This window comes from Hoplias malabaricus, chromosome 4 (assembly GCF_029633855.1).
Source record: "Hoplias malabaricus isolate fHopMal1 chromosome 4, fHopMal1.hap1, whole genome shotgun sequence".
Classification (NCBI taxonomy): Eukaryota; Metazoa; Chordata; class Actinopteri; order Characiformes; family Erythrinidae; genus Hoplias; species Hoplias malabaricus.
In genome coordinates, this window is record NC_089803.1 from 72,774,402 (window position 1) to 72,792,545 (window position 18,144).

At 43.8% G+C, this 18,144-nt stretch overlaps 1 protein-coding gene across 2 annotated transcripts in view; it reads right to left on the bottom strand.

The window, feature by feature from the left end:
* Positions 1–18,144, bottom strand: part of slco1c1 (solute carrier organic anion transporter family, member 1C1) — a 41,237-nt gene that overhangs the window by 15,889 nt on the left and 7,204 nt on the right. The window contains exons 3-8 of one of the 2 annotated variants that reach the window (XM_066667580.1): positions 12,593–12,734; positions 8,778–8,910; positions 6,866–6,954; positions 6,613–6,759; positions 3,364–3,462; positions 1,399–1,644 (exon numbers count right to left, since the gene is read on the bottom strand). In XM_066667580.1, the coding sequence (XP_066523677.1) occupies positions 1,399–1,644; positions 3,364–3,462; positions 6,613–6,759; positions 6,866–6,954; positions 8,778–8,910; positions 12,593–12,734 (856 nt within the window). Of the gene's footprint in view, positions 1–1,398; positions 1,645–3,363; positions 3,463–6,612; positions 6,763–6,865; positions 6,955–8,777; positions 8,911–12,592; positions 12,735–18,144 lie in introns of both variants that reach the window. The other variant, XM_066667578.1, reaches the window with a different exon arrangement.

Here is an 18,144-nt window from a genome sequence, read left to right on the forward strand (position 1 = left end):
CTGATGCTTTTTGACTCAATGCTCTGAAATCACAAGAAGACACTGGAAAAGGAAGACGAAACTGGTTCATTGAGTCGGAGCGATGATGAATTTATCATTTTACTGTAAACACTGCAACTAAATGCCACACTGACCCCGTCTCCAGTCTCCAGAACAACACAGGGGTTCAGCAGTGTTCCTGAGGCTCAGTGCGGGAGTTTATATTTTCTTTAACCGCCAAAATGTACTCAGCCTATTGCTCGTTCTTTAAGCTTTTGTGTTCCGCTCTTCAGCCAACATCTTCCTGCTCATTTGTTGGGTTTAACGCATTGGTAAATCACAGAAAATAGAACAGGTTCTAAAATCTGACCCAGCTTTGCAGTCCGTCCGTTTCTGACTCTGGGTGAAGGACACCTGTGTTTGTTTTAAAAATGTAATTTGTGTATAAAGTGTATTTTCTCGTCTGTAAAAATAGGTGTCCGTGTGAAAAGGCTGTAAGTCTTAAACTCCATTCACCGTGGCATACAGCTGAGCTCTGTTCAACATTAAAGTGATTTACTCGAGGTTCTAACAGAAATGTGTTGAAGGTTGTTAAAGTGTTTTATCATTTTTCATTTTTATGACCCACGAGTTTGTCACTTTCTCTTCTGTATTTTACAAAACTTAAAGCCCTGTAGTGACACAAGTACATGGGCAAATCTGACCTTTACTGATCTACTGAGTTCATCTCCACAGCTTTGTGTTTAATTTTAATTCTAAAGCCAGAACACCAGAGAACAAGTGGCTAATTGTTATAAACGAGGCTGTGCATTTTATTACATACAGCACAGTTTAATTTAATGGAACTATTCTACATAAATATCTGGTTCACAGCGATACCCAGTCCTTTATTAAGCCCATATCACTCTGGTTGATAAAATGTGGTCCTTGCTTTTACTAATGTTTAAACAAATCTCTGTTCAAATGTAATCTTGTCAGTTCCTTTTATGATCATGAGTTTTCTGGTGTAAATGAGTTGCTTGAATGTAATTTCAATACAGCGATTCAGTTTTGCTCTTTGGTATGAACAGAAATGAACAGCTTCCCTTGATCATAAATTCTCAGGGACTGAGAAGCTACACTGTTTCTTATGCTTCTTTTGTATTTTTGTTTAGGGCCAAATGTTGAATGGAAAGGAATAAAATGATCTTGTCATAGAGACTTTTTCTAATCGTCTTGTTTTAAAGTTTCTGTTTATGTATTAAAATTCATTTTGTAAACTATTTACACACTCCCAACCTCAAACCTCCACCCAGTGCCAGTGTCCATCTGCCCCAGTGCTGCCATCCTGCCCCAAGTGTCCTCTTTTTTTTTTTAGATACAAAGATAATGGTCACCCTAACGTACGCCTACCAAGGAAGGTTTGTTTTAAAGCCTCACCCTTGGCCAGTCTTAAGAAGCTGGCTTGCTCATCTGCATGGTACTTGTGGTCCAGGACAGGGGAGTCCTTGATGAAGCTGGTCCTCTCTGGAGAGCACTTGGACAGACGTTCCTCTGGGACAGGGAGGGACTTGGGGAGAAACCAGAAGGGAACAGCTGAGAGGAGAGTGATGAACCCCGCTATGAGGTAACCCAGCCACCAGGCACCTACCCAGCGCACATCTCCTGGGGTAATGCTAATGGTCTCTGTGGAAGAAACAGAATGCTTGCCTTGACTTGTATACATTTGGTTGCAGTGTGTGTACATTACAGCGATAAATAAAATACAGAGCACTTGACTTGACAGCAAGACACAAACATGGATTTATGACACCAAAAAAACACCACGCATCAGACAGGATGTTTTTCTCGGCAGCAAATCACATGCTCTGAATATCTGGGCCAAGCAGCCAGGCTAGATAACGCTGGCAATACATGCAGCATCAGATCTCTAGACACTCTCAGATGTTCCTGTCTCACATGCTGTCAATATTTAGGCCGGTGCGGGTTTGAGATCCAATCTGCAGCTCAGATCCGCACGCCTCGGACCCCCTTACAGAGGTCTTCATAAATTGTTCATGTTTAAACAAAAAGGCATTAGCTTAAAATAGCGAAGCTTACATAAATGGCACGATTACAGACAGCAGCAGGAGCTAAGCAAAGCATGGCATGCCAATAAATGAGTGAAGTTATGAGTCCATTACACAGACAGCCGACACATTTGGGCTGAGTCTGTCTTACTTGTGGACCTTACAGCTCAGTGGCGGCACTGGTGTGTGTTGAGTGGGTCATACATCTTGAACCAGGCTTGACTTGGGTTACGTGATGAGTTGTGTGGGTCAGACTTAGGCCAAACTACGATTTGTCCCAGATTTGTTCCACAACACCCCTGATATCTGGCCCATTTAAGGTGGAGCTGTGGCTGAGTTGATGCAGCCAGACTCACCCTGAATCAACACGATCATTCAAGTCCCAATGTGGGCTACAAGAGAACTGCAGATGGGCCACATTCGAGTCAAATTTTACCTGCTATATTGGTTACTATGGAGGAGGACCCAGACAAGAAAAAGGGGCATGAATCTGCATGCACCTGGATGGTGCAAGTCACTATTTTTTCATTCATTCATCAGAATCTAATCAAATCCAACCAGGTTCATTATAACATCACATTAAACTGAGTGTAACATGAGTGAAAACCTTAGGTGCATAATCCCTCACAGTAGTAAATAAACAAAAGAAACAATATTTTGAAAACCAATTCCAGCAGAAATGGTTCAAAAATAAAAGTACAATATTTAAATAGATTTACTTACACTTTACACACATTAATGTACACCATACCCTACACACACAATATCGCACTGATAATATATACAAAGTGTTATTTATAACTAGGAATAAGCAGCTATTATTTTACAATTAACATACGGGCACTAGAAGATATTTAGGATGTTCCAAAAGTGGCACGACTAAAAGAAGACTTTGGAGGTAATTAGACACAATTCCAGAAGTAAACAAGTGATGTGTAGGATGTAAGGTGAGTTTGCCTTGATTGAAGAAGCTGTCTTGGACTTTCATTCATTCATTCATTTTAGTCCTGTAAGTGCTTCATTCTGATCAGTCCATAACATGGCTAACCACTTATTAAATAACTGTAATATTGCACAATGTGATGAATCTATCATTTCCATTACTTCTACAGAGACATCCAGAACAATCACACAGCACACAACACCTAAAATCCCTTTGACCCCAGCCTTTATCGACCTTGGGTGTTTGTTAACACATAAAAATTTACTTTGACCACACAGCCTTTAATTCACAGCTGCAAATGCAATTAATAACAGCTGTATCAATATACCCGGGTACTTCAGCAAAACATAGAGGTAAAAATAAAGACAACAACATGAGAGCACTTCTACTCACCCATGTTGACAAATCCAATATCCACGTAGATCTTTGCACACAGAGACCCCAGCAGGTAACCAAACACTGGACCAATGACGGATATGGTCTGGACACACCCTGAGCCGCCACAACAAATGTCAAACACCAAATGACAAAGGTTACTTTCAGATTGGACAGAGAGATAAAACACATTAATTCATTCATCTTCCTCAACTACTTCATCCTGATCAGTGTCACAATGGGTCCAGAGCCTACTGAGAATTCAAATCAATCAAATCAGTTTTACACTACACTGGTCCACTTTTACATGAAGGAAACAAAACTTCTCAACTCCACCAACGGTGTCACTGTGTCACAGTGAAGTCAGTGAGGCAGGATGCAGATGAATCTTTGGGTTAAAATCCAGACCCAGCATGAAATAAAACACAATACATGATCAAAAAACACAGAAACAAGATTAGAATTGTTTCTGAATACGTGCTCTTGTCTGTGTTTGTGTCTTGTCTCCTGTCCTTGGGAAACGTCATCAGTCTCAGCCCAAGTACTGTTTCATTTAAAAGTCCACAGATGCGCTCTTTTCCATGAATGTGTTCTTGCTCTGCCCCGTAATATCGAGGATGCACTGGGACGTGACTTCTGTAGACTTGAGAGAATCAGATATCCCAAAATGCATTTCGCACCAACCTCAGTGCTATTTATTTTTTTGTGTCACGGCAAGAATTAGCATCAATGTCTCATTAACCGAGAGGTGCAGAAAAATCACATTAAATCACATTCTTTACTCGTGTCCTGCCTCCCTGTAACCCACATGACCAGTGTGACTGGCTGTGCCTTTCCCTGCTGTCACCTGAGTCTCTGTAGTTTGGTTGTGATCAGCACCAAAACTGGAAGGAAAACTTTCCAGTCATAAGCAAGTATTTCTGTGCAAGACTCAGGTGCATCGTGGGTGACACATGGATGGCAAACAAGTGAGGATGGCAGCAAAAAAGAAGAAGGTGGACATAAGGAGGTATTTTTCAAGGAAATGTGTAAATCACTTAAAGTCAAGTTCGTTAATGAAATGAGTCCATCATAATAACATAATAACATGGTTTGGAAATTAACTGTACAACAAACTGCCAATTGTCAGTTCTCTTACACTGTCATTTTATCACAGAGCAAAAGAAAGAAAGAAAAAAGAAAAGAAAAATGGCAGTGTCCAACTCCATTGCGCCACGGTGATCGTGACTCATCAAATACGCCGGCATTCCAATTACATAGTGACCACAGCGTCCTCAGGACTTTGTACTCGGCAAGTTTGTACAACCAAGTACGGCAGTTTGAACTTGACATATTTTGTATTGAGAAACAGCCCAGGACTTGAAATCTTCATGGGGTAAAGCACAACGGGTGGATTAGATTCATCCATAAGGATGGAAGGTTTGTGTGTTGGGGATTTCTTGGTGGACACTTCTCTATCATTTTGCATGAACCTAAGCGACTGTGTCTCTGGGTGGTGGTCCATGCTTTAAAAAGGTGAACAGATAGTGGGAGCAATCTATTAAGGTATCATGCTTCTCAGATTCCCTGGATAGAGACTCCATCCAGTTAATGAGCCTCAGAGTCAGGAGGAGCAATGCAACTTCTGTCCTAGCCTCAGAACATCAGACCAGCTCCTAATCCTCGCTCAGAAAGTTTCCATGTGTTTCTGGATCTGGAGAAAGCATATGACAGTGTTCCCTGAGACATTCTGTGGGAGGTGCTCCAGGAGTGTGGGGTTCCAGGACTGTTAATGCTGGCTGTTTGGCCTTTGTACTCTCAGAGCGTGTTAGCATTCTTGGCTTTAAGTCCGTCCTGTTCAGTGTGAGCACTAGGCTCTGCCAAGGTTGTGCCTCGTCTCCAATCCTGTTCACAATATTTATAGAAAAGATAGCGAAGTGTAGCCAAAGACAGGAGGGCTTCTGTCAGGGGACTGTCTGAGAATCTCTGGTTTACAGACAGTGTTGTCCTTTTGGCTTCTTCATACAGAGGCCTCCAGCACACACTTGAGTGGTTGAGTGGCTGAGTGTGAAGCCGTAGGCATGCAAATGAGCACCTAAAATCTGAGGCCATAGTAATCCCATGGAAAAGGAGATTGCATACTCCAGACGATAAAGGGGTGAGAACCTTGTTCTTGTTCACGAGGGAGGGGAAGAGGGATTGTGAGATGGAGCATAGAGCAGTGGCTATCATGCAATCGCTATATTAAACCATATGGGTCAAGATTGAGCTGTAAAACACAACTTTAAATTGATCTGTCGATCTATATCTCCACATTCTTCTATGGACAAGAACTTTCAGGATGGTTTTCTCTGTTAGACAGCTGGGCTCACTCTCGTTGACAGGGGGGAATTAGAGGTGCTGTTCCTCCAGGATAAGAGGAGCCAGTTGAGATTTTTGTTTGGGCGTCTGGTAAAGATGCCCCCGGGTTATCTCCTGCTGGAGGTAAACAAGGCACTGAAAACTGGGAGGCCCTGAGGTTGACCTGGGACCTGATGGAGGGATTATGTCCTAAAGACAATTTGCCTTCCTTGCTTGTTCTGGATGCGTCTGTGGCCCATGTTCTGGTTCTGTCTATGTGTGGTGGCTCCTGAAGCACTGACTCCAACAGAGACCACTCCTTGTGAATCTCCCCCAAAGCTGTAAATGTCCTGTTCTTGACAATCATTTCAAGGCTGAGGTTTTCCCCGTTTTTTTTTGTGCATCTTTTTATATGACACTGTTCCCTTCCACTCAACTCTCCATCAATTTGATTGGATACAGCAGGAGGGTGTCAATGACTGCCTTCTGGACCTCTGTCAGGTCAGGAGTCTTCCCCTTGATTGTTTGCAGGTGATTTGCATTGATTATTCTGATTTTCTGAGATAATTACTGTTGGATTTTCATTGGCTATGAGCCAATTCATCAACATTAAAATAAATAAATGCTTGAAATAGATCACTCTGTAATGAATCCATATAATATATGAGTTTCACTTTTTGAATTGAATTACTGAAATTAATTTACTTTTTGATTATTTTCTAATTTATTGAGATGCAAGAGAAAAGGGCAAACCTGGGAACAATGAGAAAGCACAGCCACTGAGGTTCAGGATATAAAGGTAGGGCAAGGTGTAGAGCAAAGAAACAGAAGCAAAACAGGGACTAAAGGCCATGGACTTTAAAGAAACAGGGCAAAGTAGGGAAGGGCATTACAGACAATAAACAAGTTCCCGTTAAACCTATGTAAGAAAAGGTGAACATTCCTTACCAATGTAGAAGGCTGCATTGTCCTCCAAAGCATGATCGTCGATGTATGAAATCCCCAGTGGCTGGATTGGCGTCTCACCAACTCCACGCAGAATGTTCCCCAGTAACACATAGATCCACATGGACAACCTGGACTCGTTCTCACAGCCTGCTGCAGCACAGGAGCGGAGCAGAGTGAAAAACATAATATGCTTTTCTGAGTTCAATCCTAACGGTCTTCTTTTCCTGTCGACTGAGGGAAAGGGGAAGCGTACCTGTGACTGAGGGAGGGGCACTGGACAGACATGTAGTGAGGTTACTTGTCGAGTTCACTGACGATCTCACTGATGTTTCGAACTTGTATCTGAGTAAGGAACAACAGGGTTTAGTGAGAAACTAAGGACATGTGCTTTTACTTGTGGCATAAATATAATAAAAATAAATTATACATATATAACATTTTCAAGAACTCAAAGACGCACAGGTTTTAAAAATACAAGAAAACAGTGAAGACAGAGAACACAAGCACAGAGTCATAACTTCACAAACAAGAGCACAGTGTGACTCGACAGAGGACTGGTTTAAGACTGGGGACAGTTATAAACAGTAGAGAAGGAATAGGTTTTCAGTTTAGATCTAAAGGTGGATGTGTGAGAGCAGAGCGTTCCAGAGTCGGGGGCCAGTCCAGAGAAAGGATGGAGGGTGGGACACTGAGTAAACCAGCAGAAGAAGACCTGAGAGTGTGAGTGGGTGGGTTATAGGGAATAAGGAGGTCAGACAGGGAGGAAGGAGCGAGGTTATGTAGAGCTTTGTGAGGAGAAGAGTTCAGCTTTATATTACAGGGAGCCAGTGGAGATGCTGCAGGATGGGTGTGATATGCGGATGTGCACAGGTGCAGGTGAGGAGGTGAACTGCAGAGGTCTCTAACTAGAGTTTTTGCAAATGGGAGGAAGTAAGTAGGGAGTTACAATAGTCAAGGCGCTGAGAAATGAATAAGGGTTTCTGCAGCAGACTGAGAGTTACAGAGATGGAGAAATAGATTTTAACTACAGAGTTAATGTGTGAACTGAAGAGAATGCCCAGATTACATACCAGAGGGGAAGGGGACAGAGTTACATTGTCGATGGAAAAAGAGAAAGAAGAAGTTTTAGAGAGAGTTGATTTGGGTCCAGAAGGAATAAGTTCTGTTTCAGGTGTAATTCGTGTTGAAGACACTGTGCCCACCACTTTCTGAAATGAACTTTGAAAATGTGGAAAGAGAAGAAACACCTTGATTGCTCTTTTTACTCTCTCTCACTGAACTGCCCAGACTAAATTCTGATTGGCTACCACAGCAAGTACAGCCTCTCTCTCTCTCTCTCTCTCTCTCTCTCTCTCTCTCTCTCTCTCCCACACGATCGGGAATAGAGTCTGTGCCGTTTGTGTGTGCTCTTGGATTTTTTTTCTGACTGCAGGCCTCAGGGAGCCGGGTGTAATATGTGGGAGACTTGAGATGTCTGGTGTAAAAGCTCAATGCAGAGTTTTGGGAAAGTTCTTGTGTCTTTGAGAAGTGTGCAGGCAAGTGTCTCTACAGTCCTGGCTGTTTGCTGTTTAGAGAAAGACAGTTTATTAACAAGCAAGGCCATGGTGCTGAGGAGCTTTCGCCGCTTCAGCGTAGCAACAGCTGCTTTTAAAAGGGGTCATTACGTTGGTGACACAAGCTCTAGCCCTGGAACTAGTTTTATAGAATACATTGCTCTGGTCCCTCTCTGGAGCTGGGAAAGGTGGAGAAAGGTAATAAAATACATGTCCAAACAGGTGAATACATCTGTGAATGTGGCAGTCAGCCCACGCCTCTAATATGACACTGAATTAAATACAAAACCTGGTTCGCTTTCCTGACCCCAGCACTTTTCAAAGCAACGGTCCCCGCTCAAAACCAATGAAATTAGACACATTTATAAAGTAATATTTATGACAAAAGGTTTCCAGGTTTCTTCTGGCATTAAAAATAAACAGCTTGTATTTTATGACAGAGCTGACTTTAGCTCAGATTCACTGATGAACATCACAGAATATCTTCACTGTCAGAAATAAACCAGTTCCATTAACGCTGTCACATTCAGAATTACGACACACCACCGTTTCCCGTCATATTCACACGCATTCACATTTACATCATCATTAGAGCTCATATCTGCAGCTTACCGGCCAATGATGAAATGAGGGAGCGCAATTAGGAAGGTCCCCAGCGACATCAGCAGACACCCGACAGCGATGATCTTCGGCCGATGAAGTTTGGCACCAAAATAACTGACAAAGGCAATGACCAGCAGGTTTCCTGGAGCCAAGAGAAGACACTGAGCTCTGCTGGTGATTTAACTTCTTACTAAAGTACAGCATGCACACGACTCACTTCCTTCCGAGTGACTTAACGATGTGTGGGAACAAGGTAAGGATGCGTGGGAATGAAATATATTTCCCATGCCTTCAATTGTGCTCATGCATTAAATATATTATTCCTGCACATTATTAAGTTGTTCCCACACAATATTAAGTCATTCCCATGCATTATTAAGTCATTCAAACACATTATTCAGATCTCTCTGCAAATTATTAACTTGCTCCCACACATTATTAAGTCATTCACACGTCTCATTAAGTTGTTCCCACTATTAACTTCTTCACACAGATTACTAAGTCATTCTCATGTCTAATGAAGCTGTTCCAGAACACACCCAACTCCCATCGAAGTACTGGCTTAAAGTGGATTTGGGTCAGTGTCAGAACTGACACAGTTTGTGCTTGAAATAAACTGGAATTAATTCCCTGACACAACACTAATGCCACTAAAACCTTAGGTCACTGTGCTGGTCACTTTTTCTGTCATTGAGGTATATTTCCTGTACCTTTCATTAGGGAGAGCACCTGTACCTTACTCTGTATTAACTGTGGATGTTAAAGTCGTGTTGATGTCATTCGCCCCGTTTCATCTCCAGGACTTTTATTGTGCTCTTTTATTCTCCACAGTTGTATAATGAAAGATTACAGAGATCCCCCTCTCCTTCTGGAGAAGAGAATGTAATGAACCTTTAGGGAACACAACTGGACTCTAACACCACTGCTGTACCTTTAAAGATACACTACACTGTCTGTAGCTTCAGTGACAGTGATGTTCCTGTGCTGTACCTGTGTTTGTGATAGAGATTACTAATCTGAGATGAGTGCTCAATGATGGGGATAAATCATATGACCACTGTCCAAAGGGAAAAAAAACTCCTTGTTATATGTTATAAATGTAAAAATGATTTATTTATAAAGTAATTTTGGATCTTTCCTATTGGTTCATTCGTCCTGACATTTTCACACAGTGTGAGGGACAGCTGCTGTGTTCAAATAAAACAGTGGAAATAACTCATTGGTCTCATGAGTCACGTGAACGCAGGAAAGTACTTGACAAACTCTGACGTATGCCACACTGTTTGAATTAGTGCTTACAAATGTTATTAAGCGTGTTATAAATGTCTGGGTGGTAACCTCTGGACTGAACTTCACAGAACTAGGAACAGCACGACGCCCTAAATCTTCAGAGTGCAGTGCGAGAGAGGAAACGTGTCCTGACTGACACTGGCTCGCACACGTAACTGGAACACGTGATCCGAGTCGGGCTGCCTTAGGTGCTCTGGCTCTGGCCCTGTTCCTATGGCAACACTCCTATGGAAACGCTGGTTGCTGGGGCCATGTGAATGGCAACTGCAGCTGAGAGCAGTGCTCCAGCCCCGGCTCGGGAACTCCACGGGCCCAGGATCCCTGCCTCCTGCACTCGGCCGACAAGAAAAGACTGTTTATTCTGTATTTACGCTCACAGGTCGCAGGTCAGAGTACACCGTGTGGGAACAAAACCTCGTATCCCCCAAATTTAAACCTTACAGGAGGCAGAAGGTAGCACTTTACACATCAATAACAGGTGATAATATTTATTAAACGTGTGTAGACGTTTAGTTACTGAATCATTTCTAACAAAGCAGCTGTCCTTCACACTGTGTGAACATCTAATGATCAATGACCAATAAAATCACTCCAAAATTACTCTGAATTAAATCTGTTTACACTGACTAACTGACTAGTTTTTAGAGCTTTTTTATTGTTGTATTTTTCATTATTTTTAGTAAGTTGTACTTACTCAGAAATTAAACATCAACTATTTCCTAATTTTTAGCAAATAACAATCAGTAACAGCAGCTCTAGGTGGCTTTTATTTCACAGCTCCAACACTTACAGGAGTTTCACTGTTGCTTCATCTCTCTTTAAAAGTGTCTGTCTGTCGCTGACCATTTAAAGACAGAACAATCACAAACAAATCACAAAACGACAGTGATTTACCCCTAAATCACATCAAATCAGCTCAACTACTACATAACGTTTACTGTGAATGTGACGATAAAACACTACGCTTTAATCCTTTAACCCACACTTATCTTTGAGTTTTAATAAAATACGTTTTTATCTGGAAATGATTGTAAATGAACAATTTCTATTTCTTCTTATAAAAAGACTGTTTGTGATTGAAGGTTTAAACTGTGATGTTAAAACATAAGATTTCCATGCGGATGTGATTTAATTGTCCTGTAAGCATCTGAGGTCAGTCTGACCCCACACAGTTTTAACTCTATGAAACATTAATGTTAATAGTAACAATTGATCAGTTTGATTGCTGTGGACAATATTAAAATCACTATAAAATGCAATTTTATAATCTTCCACTTCCATTATCTTTAGAGCCAGAATCTCTTATTTAACTTGTATTTAAAGAACAAAAAACCTGATTTTTTTTTTAAAGAATAATGTGAAGAAGGACAGTTATTTAATAGTTAAGCCTCGATTTCTACTCAGAACATGGCTAAGAAAATATATTCTTAAATAAATCTGTTTTAAATATTTTCTTTTACCCTAGGATTTCCTCATACTGTCATGTCTAGACCTCCGGTGTTAACAGGATTTTAAAATGAAACATTCATAGAACACATCAGTGCACACTACATTCACACAGTGCTATCAATAAAGCAGATTCACACTCAGGGTTCATTACAAACTAAACACGGTATTTTAATCAATTACATGCCATGTCTAGCGTGCTAACATGCTAACGGTTCACTGCTAACTGGCTAACATTAGCTTCTGAGCTAACCCACTAAAATGAATGTCACGTAATCTAGCTATTTCAAATAAAGTACGCTAAATCACAACGGGTGGTGTAAAATTAAAGAATCAACTTCAATAAAAGATTAGATAAAACAAAGAGTTTCGGTGGGTAATTTTATCACGGTTTCTCTCAGCGCTGCTGTTTCTGCTGGGTCTGTGCTCTTAAAGAGCCCTGCTTCAGTCCATAAAAGACTTTTGAAAGTATATATATTTACTGTTAAATTTGATTTTTTTAACCATGGAATTTAAGACAATCTGTACCATGCAGAATAAATATATCCATAAAAATACCCCACAAAAGAAAACACAGATAAGCGCCTGAAAAAAAAAAGCTTGAAATTATTACAATTATTTGAGAGAAAATTAGAAAATGTGTCCATTCCCTCAGTTCCATTTCTAAATGTGAACACACTCACTCAAAATTTAGACAAGGTTTTCAACAGGCAGCATCCTGCTCCTTTCACACAGTGATAGGAAACACAGAGGGCAGCACGGACAGGGTGCATCACCCCCCGGCTCTGGGGGCACATTTCCAAATATTAAATACACTGCTGTGGTTTGAACATGGGTATGTGGGCTCCTGTTTGTGTTGTATAAGGCTGTGTGGCCCACCGCTTCCCCGTGTTGTTGATGAGTGACATACCTTACTGCACACCTGCTAAGCCTCTGGATTATTTCCCCTATGCTAATACTGCAGAGGGAACACTGCTGGCTCCATGAAAAGCTGCTATTTTCCTTAAAAGAGAGATTCTGTGACTTGAGCTCAGCTGAGACCCACCAGAATGAAGGGGTCTGCTGACGCAGGATGATCCGGTTCTTACCTATTTCAAAGCTTCCATCAATGACTCCTATTAAATAACTGGGGATGTCAAAGCGCCTCTCCAGCTGAGTTATTGTGCTTTTCATATAGCTCCCAGATAAAGCCTTCGAAAAGTAGGCAAAGGACAAGGCTATGAGGAACATCTGGAATGAGAGAGAGAGAGAGAGAGAGAGAGAGAGAGAGAGAGAGAGACACTCTGAATCATTTTTCAGACGCTAAAGCATCACATTCTGCAGCTCTGTCTGTCTCTAAACGCAAAGACATAGCATCAACAACACGCTTTTAAACCCATAAGTTATAGGAGAAGCTGGGAGGGGGGAAAGAAGCCGGAAAAGAAGGCAGATGGCTGGGCGGGGGACTTCATTTCTCAAGCTGCACTGCATTAAAGGTAGTGGACAAAGAGAGGATTAGGAGAGCTTATGTCACGTTACTGAGCGACACAGCCACATCCAGCCGGAGAGACAAGGACCAGGGAAGGTGGAAAAACACAGTGCGGTTGATAATGACGGATTTAACAGAAACAGTTTTAGGATCCTGTTGATGACAGCTGTCTTCGTCTCAGTGATTCCTCAGCGTCGTGTGTCTCACCACAGCTCCCGATTTAACTGATCAGGCATCTGCATAAATGGGTAGTGCTCTGGTCCTGAAGACAGTTCTGTTTCTTAATGAAGCGTCTGTGACCTGCTTTGGTCCAAACCCCACGAGCCCCACAGCAGTGTTCTCCCCCTGTGTAAACAGCCCCTGTTCAGAACGCCCGCTTTCAGCACCTGTTCCTTTAAATGATAATGAGCCGCTCGCTGTTCACCCCGACCCCGAGCGCACAGCAGTGAGGAGCGAGGAGCAGAAGCTCTGGTTTTTAGCCGTTTTCACTCTGTTCTCTTTCTTCTCCGTTTTTACTCAGTGCTCTTATTTCTCCGCGCTCGTTGTGTCTGTTTTGCTGAGTTTAATCTCGTCTTTGTGCTCTCACATAAACACGGGTCCAGCGCTGTGATTGGACAGACTCAGACGAGGGGGCGGGGCCCCTCAGACGTCAGAAGCAAGATCAGATTCAGAACGGCTTGTTTTATCCGGTGTTTTCTGACTCAGGCAGCACACAGAAAACTAACAGGGGTCTTGTTTCACAGTGTGTGCGTTGGTGGGCTCCAGATTCACACAGTAATGTGAACATGCAGATTTCTTCATAACCTGTGACTTTTAAGATTTAATCTAGATTACAATAGCAACACTATAAACAATCCCATTCATTAATGTTGGAGAGCGCAAGGCAGGGACACACCTTTACACATTCACCCACTCACTCACTCACTCACTCACTCACCCAGTCACTCACTCACTCACCCAGTCACTCACTCACTCACTCACTCACTCACTCACTCAGTCACCCAGACACTCACTCACTCACTCACTCACCCACTCACTCACTCACCCACTCACTCACTCACTCACTCACTCACTCACTCACTCACCCAGTCACTCACTCACTCACCCAGTCACTCACTCACTCACTCACTCACTCACCCAGACATTCACCCAGTCACTCACTCACACACTCACTCACCCAGACACTCACTCACCCACTCACTCACTCACTCACTCACTTACTTACCCAGACACTCACTCACTCACCCAGTCACTCACTCACTCACTCACTCACCCAGACACTCACTCACTCACCCAGTCACTCACTCACTCACTCACCCAGACACTCACTCACTCACTCACCCAGTCACTCACTCACTCACTCACCCAGTCACTAACTCACTCACTCACCCAGTCACTCACTCACTCACTCACTCACTCACCCAGACACTCACTCACCCACTCACTCACTCACTCACTCACTTACTTACCCAGACACTCACTCACTCACCCAGTCACTCACTCACTCACTCACTCACTCACTCACTCACACATTCACTCACCCAGACACTCACTCACCCACTCACTCACTCACTCACTTACTTACCCAGACACTTACTCACTCACCCAGTCACTCACTCACCCACTCACTCACTCACCCAGACACTCACTCACTCACCCAGTCACTCACTCACTCACACACTCACTCACCCAGACACTCACTCACTCACTCACACACCCAGACACTCACTCACTCACCCAGTCACTCACTCACTCACTCACTCACTCACTCACCCACTCACTCACTCACTCACCCAGTCACTCACTCACCCAGACACTCACTCACTCACTCACTCACTCACTCACCCAGACACTCACACACCCAGTCACTCACTCACTCACTCAGTCACTCACCCAGTCACTCACTCACTCACTCACTCTTTCACCCACTCACTCACTCACTCACTCACCCAGACACTCACTCACCCACTCACTCACTCACTCACTCACTCACTCACTCACTCACTCACCCAGTCCCTCACTCACTCACTCAGTCACTCACTCGCTCACTCACCCAGTCACTCACTCACTCACTCACTCACCCACTCACTCACTCACTCACACACTCACTCACTCACTCACACACTCACTCACCCAGACACTCACTCACTCACCCAGTCACTCACTCACTCAGTCACTCACTCAGTCAGTCAGTCAGTCACTCACTCACTCACTCACTCACTCACTCACTCACCCAGACACTCACTCACTCACCCAGTCACTCACTCACTCACTCACCCAGTCACTCACTCACTCACTCACTCACTCACTCACTCACTCACCCAGACACTCACTCACCCACTCACTCACTCACTCACTCACTTACTTACCCAGACACTCACTCACTCACTCACCCAGTCACTCACTCACTCACTCACTCACTCACTCACACATTCACTCACCCAGACACTCACTCACCCACTCACTCACTCACTCACTTACTTACCCAGACACTCACTCACTCACCCAGTCACTCACTCACCCACTCACTCACTCACCCAGACACTCACTCACTCACCCAGTCACTCACTCACTCACACACTCACTCACCCAGACACTCACTCACTCACTCACACACCCAGACACTCACTCACTCACCCAGTCACTCACTCACTCACTCACTCACTCACTCACCCACTCACTCACTCACTCACCCAGTCACTCACTCACCCAGACACTCACTCACTCACTCACTCACTCACTCACCCAGACACTCACTCACCCAGTCACTCACTCACTCACTCAGTCACTCACCCAGTCACTCACTCACTCACTCACTCTTTCACCCACTCACTCACTCACCCAGACACTCACTCACCCACTCACTCACTCACTCACTCACTCACTCACTCACTCACCCAGTCCCTCACTCACTCACTCAGTCACTCACTCGCTCACTCACCCAGTCACTCACTCACTCACTCACCCACTCACTCACACACTCACTCACTCACTCACACACTCACTCACCCAGACACTCACTCACTCACCCAGTCACTCACTCACTCAGTCACTCACTCAGTCAGTCAGTCAGTCACTCACTCACTCACTCACTCACTCACTCACTCACCCAGACACTCACTCACTCACCCAGTCACTCACTCACTCACTCACCCAGTCACTCACTCACTCACTCACTCACACTCCAGTGAAGACTTTCACACTCAACGTCTGTTTGGACTGTGGGAGAAAACCAGAGCACCTGGAGGAAACCCACGCTGACACAGGGAGAACAGAAGAAGCAGAAGAAACCGGTACAGACTTGTCTTCCAGAATTACCGTATGCAAAAAAGATATTGAATTTGTTCCGATTTTGTCTCTCATCTCAGTGGCTGGAGTTCTCTCAGTGTGATCTCTCAGTGTGGACAGAGGTCAGTGCATATGACTGGGTCGGTGGGGGCGGGGGGTCAGGGGGGTGACCGAGGCTGAATGGGCAATTCTTTATTTAGAAATTGGAAGCATATGACAGCTCTCACCCCATGTAAATCACGTGGGTCAGACTGGCACCTACTGTACAGACTCTCCATCACTAAAACACTCTTTTATCTCCCAAAGACATGATCTTTAAACAGAGTTATAAGTTGTAAATTATAAAATCGTTTCCTGAGGACAGAGCGGTGCACTGCTGTAAACACAGGTAACTAGAAAGCTGCAGCCTGAAACCCCTTCACACTGCCCCACTGGTGTAATCAGATTAGATGTGAGGGGCTGAAGGTCCTCATGTGCCTCACTGAAAATCCATGTCCAGAGTCCAGCCGACTGAGGTTGGGAGGAGGATGTGTTACGAGGCCAAAAGTTTACAGACACTCTGCTTTGGGCTGAAGCTGAATCTGATGGTGCACAGAAAACTGCTCTGGAGCTGTGTGTCTGTGTAACATTTATCAGCTCAGTTTTCTGACCATATGCAGCGCCAGTCAAAAGTTTGGACACCTCTCCTCATCAGTGATTGGTGGAGTAGAGCTAGTCACTGTATAGAGCTGTGTACCAGCCCCTACCTCTGCACAGCCCCAGTTACAGTCTCAGACACATTCAGAAGAGAGCGGTTCTACAGATTAACTCTGGACGAGGCCACGGCCGTTCACTGAAAACCGTTCCAGGTGACGACCTCATGAAGCCGACTGAGAGAACGGAGAGAGTGTGTGAAGCTGTCGTCAAAGCAACAGGGGGCTACTGTGAAGAGTCTAAAGTATAAAACATAGTCTGCTTTCTTTAACACTTTTCTATTTACTACATAATTCCATATGTGTTCCTTCATAGTTTTAATGTCTTCCACATTCATTTACAACAGAGAAAATAATAAAAAACAAAGAAAAAACTACTCAATGAGATGTGTCCAAACTTTTGACTGGTGCTGTAAGTCTAAATCAAAAATAGAAAACAGGGAGTACATCTTCATTATGTTTTATTTGATTTGTTAAAAATGGCACTGGATTTCACTGTTGTTTCCATTTTTCTATATTTTCATGTCGGCTCGTTCCATTCTGAAGTTCAAAATAAATCTCTGTTGTTTATAACGTGTTTGATCAGAGGAGGACGGTCCACTGTGAGTCCCGGTTGCTCCCGAGGTGCTTCCTCCAGCTTCGAGGGTGTTATTCCTTCCACAGCCTTCAGCTGCTCACCTGGGGTTATTAATTATTCATTTCAGTTTTTGTGTTAATTTCCGATGTCTGTGAAGCTGCTTTGTGACGCCATCAGTTTGTAGTCATCAATGTTTAGTGTGGTGAACTGTACCATCAGAGCGGGGGACGCCAGCCTGCTGTAAACCCAACTGTCCACTGAAGAGAACAACGGCTTCCTGTTTGTCCAGAGCCGACAGAAACTGAGGAGATTTCTGCTGACATTTTGATTTGGTGACTGTCTGTAATGAGTGTGGTGTGTTCTCCCTGTGTCTGTGTGGGTTTCCTCCGGGTGACTGTCTTTGAGGAGTGTGGTGTGTTCTCCCTGTGTCTGCGTGGGTTTCCTCCGGGTGACTGTCTTTGAGGAGTGTGGTGTGTTCTCCCTGTGTCTGCGTGGGTTTCCTCTGGGTGACTGTCTTTGAGGAGTGTGGTGTGTTCTCCCTGTGTCTGCGTGGGTTTCCTCCGGGTGACTGTCTTTGAGGAGTGTGGTGTGTTCTCCCTGTGTCTGCGTGGGTTT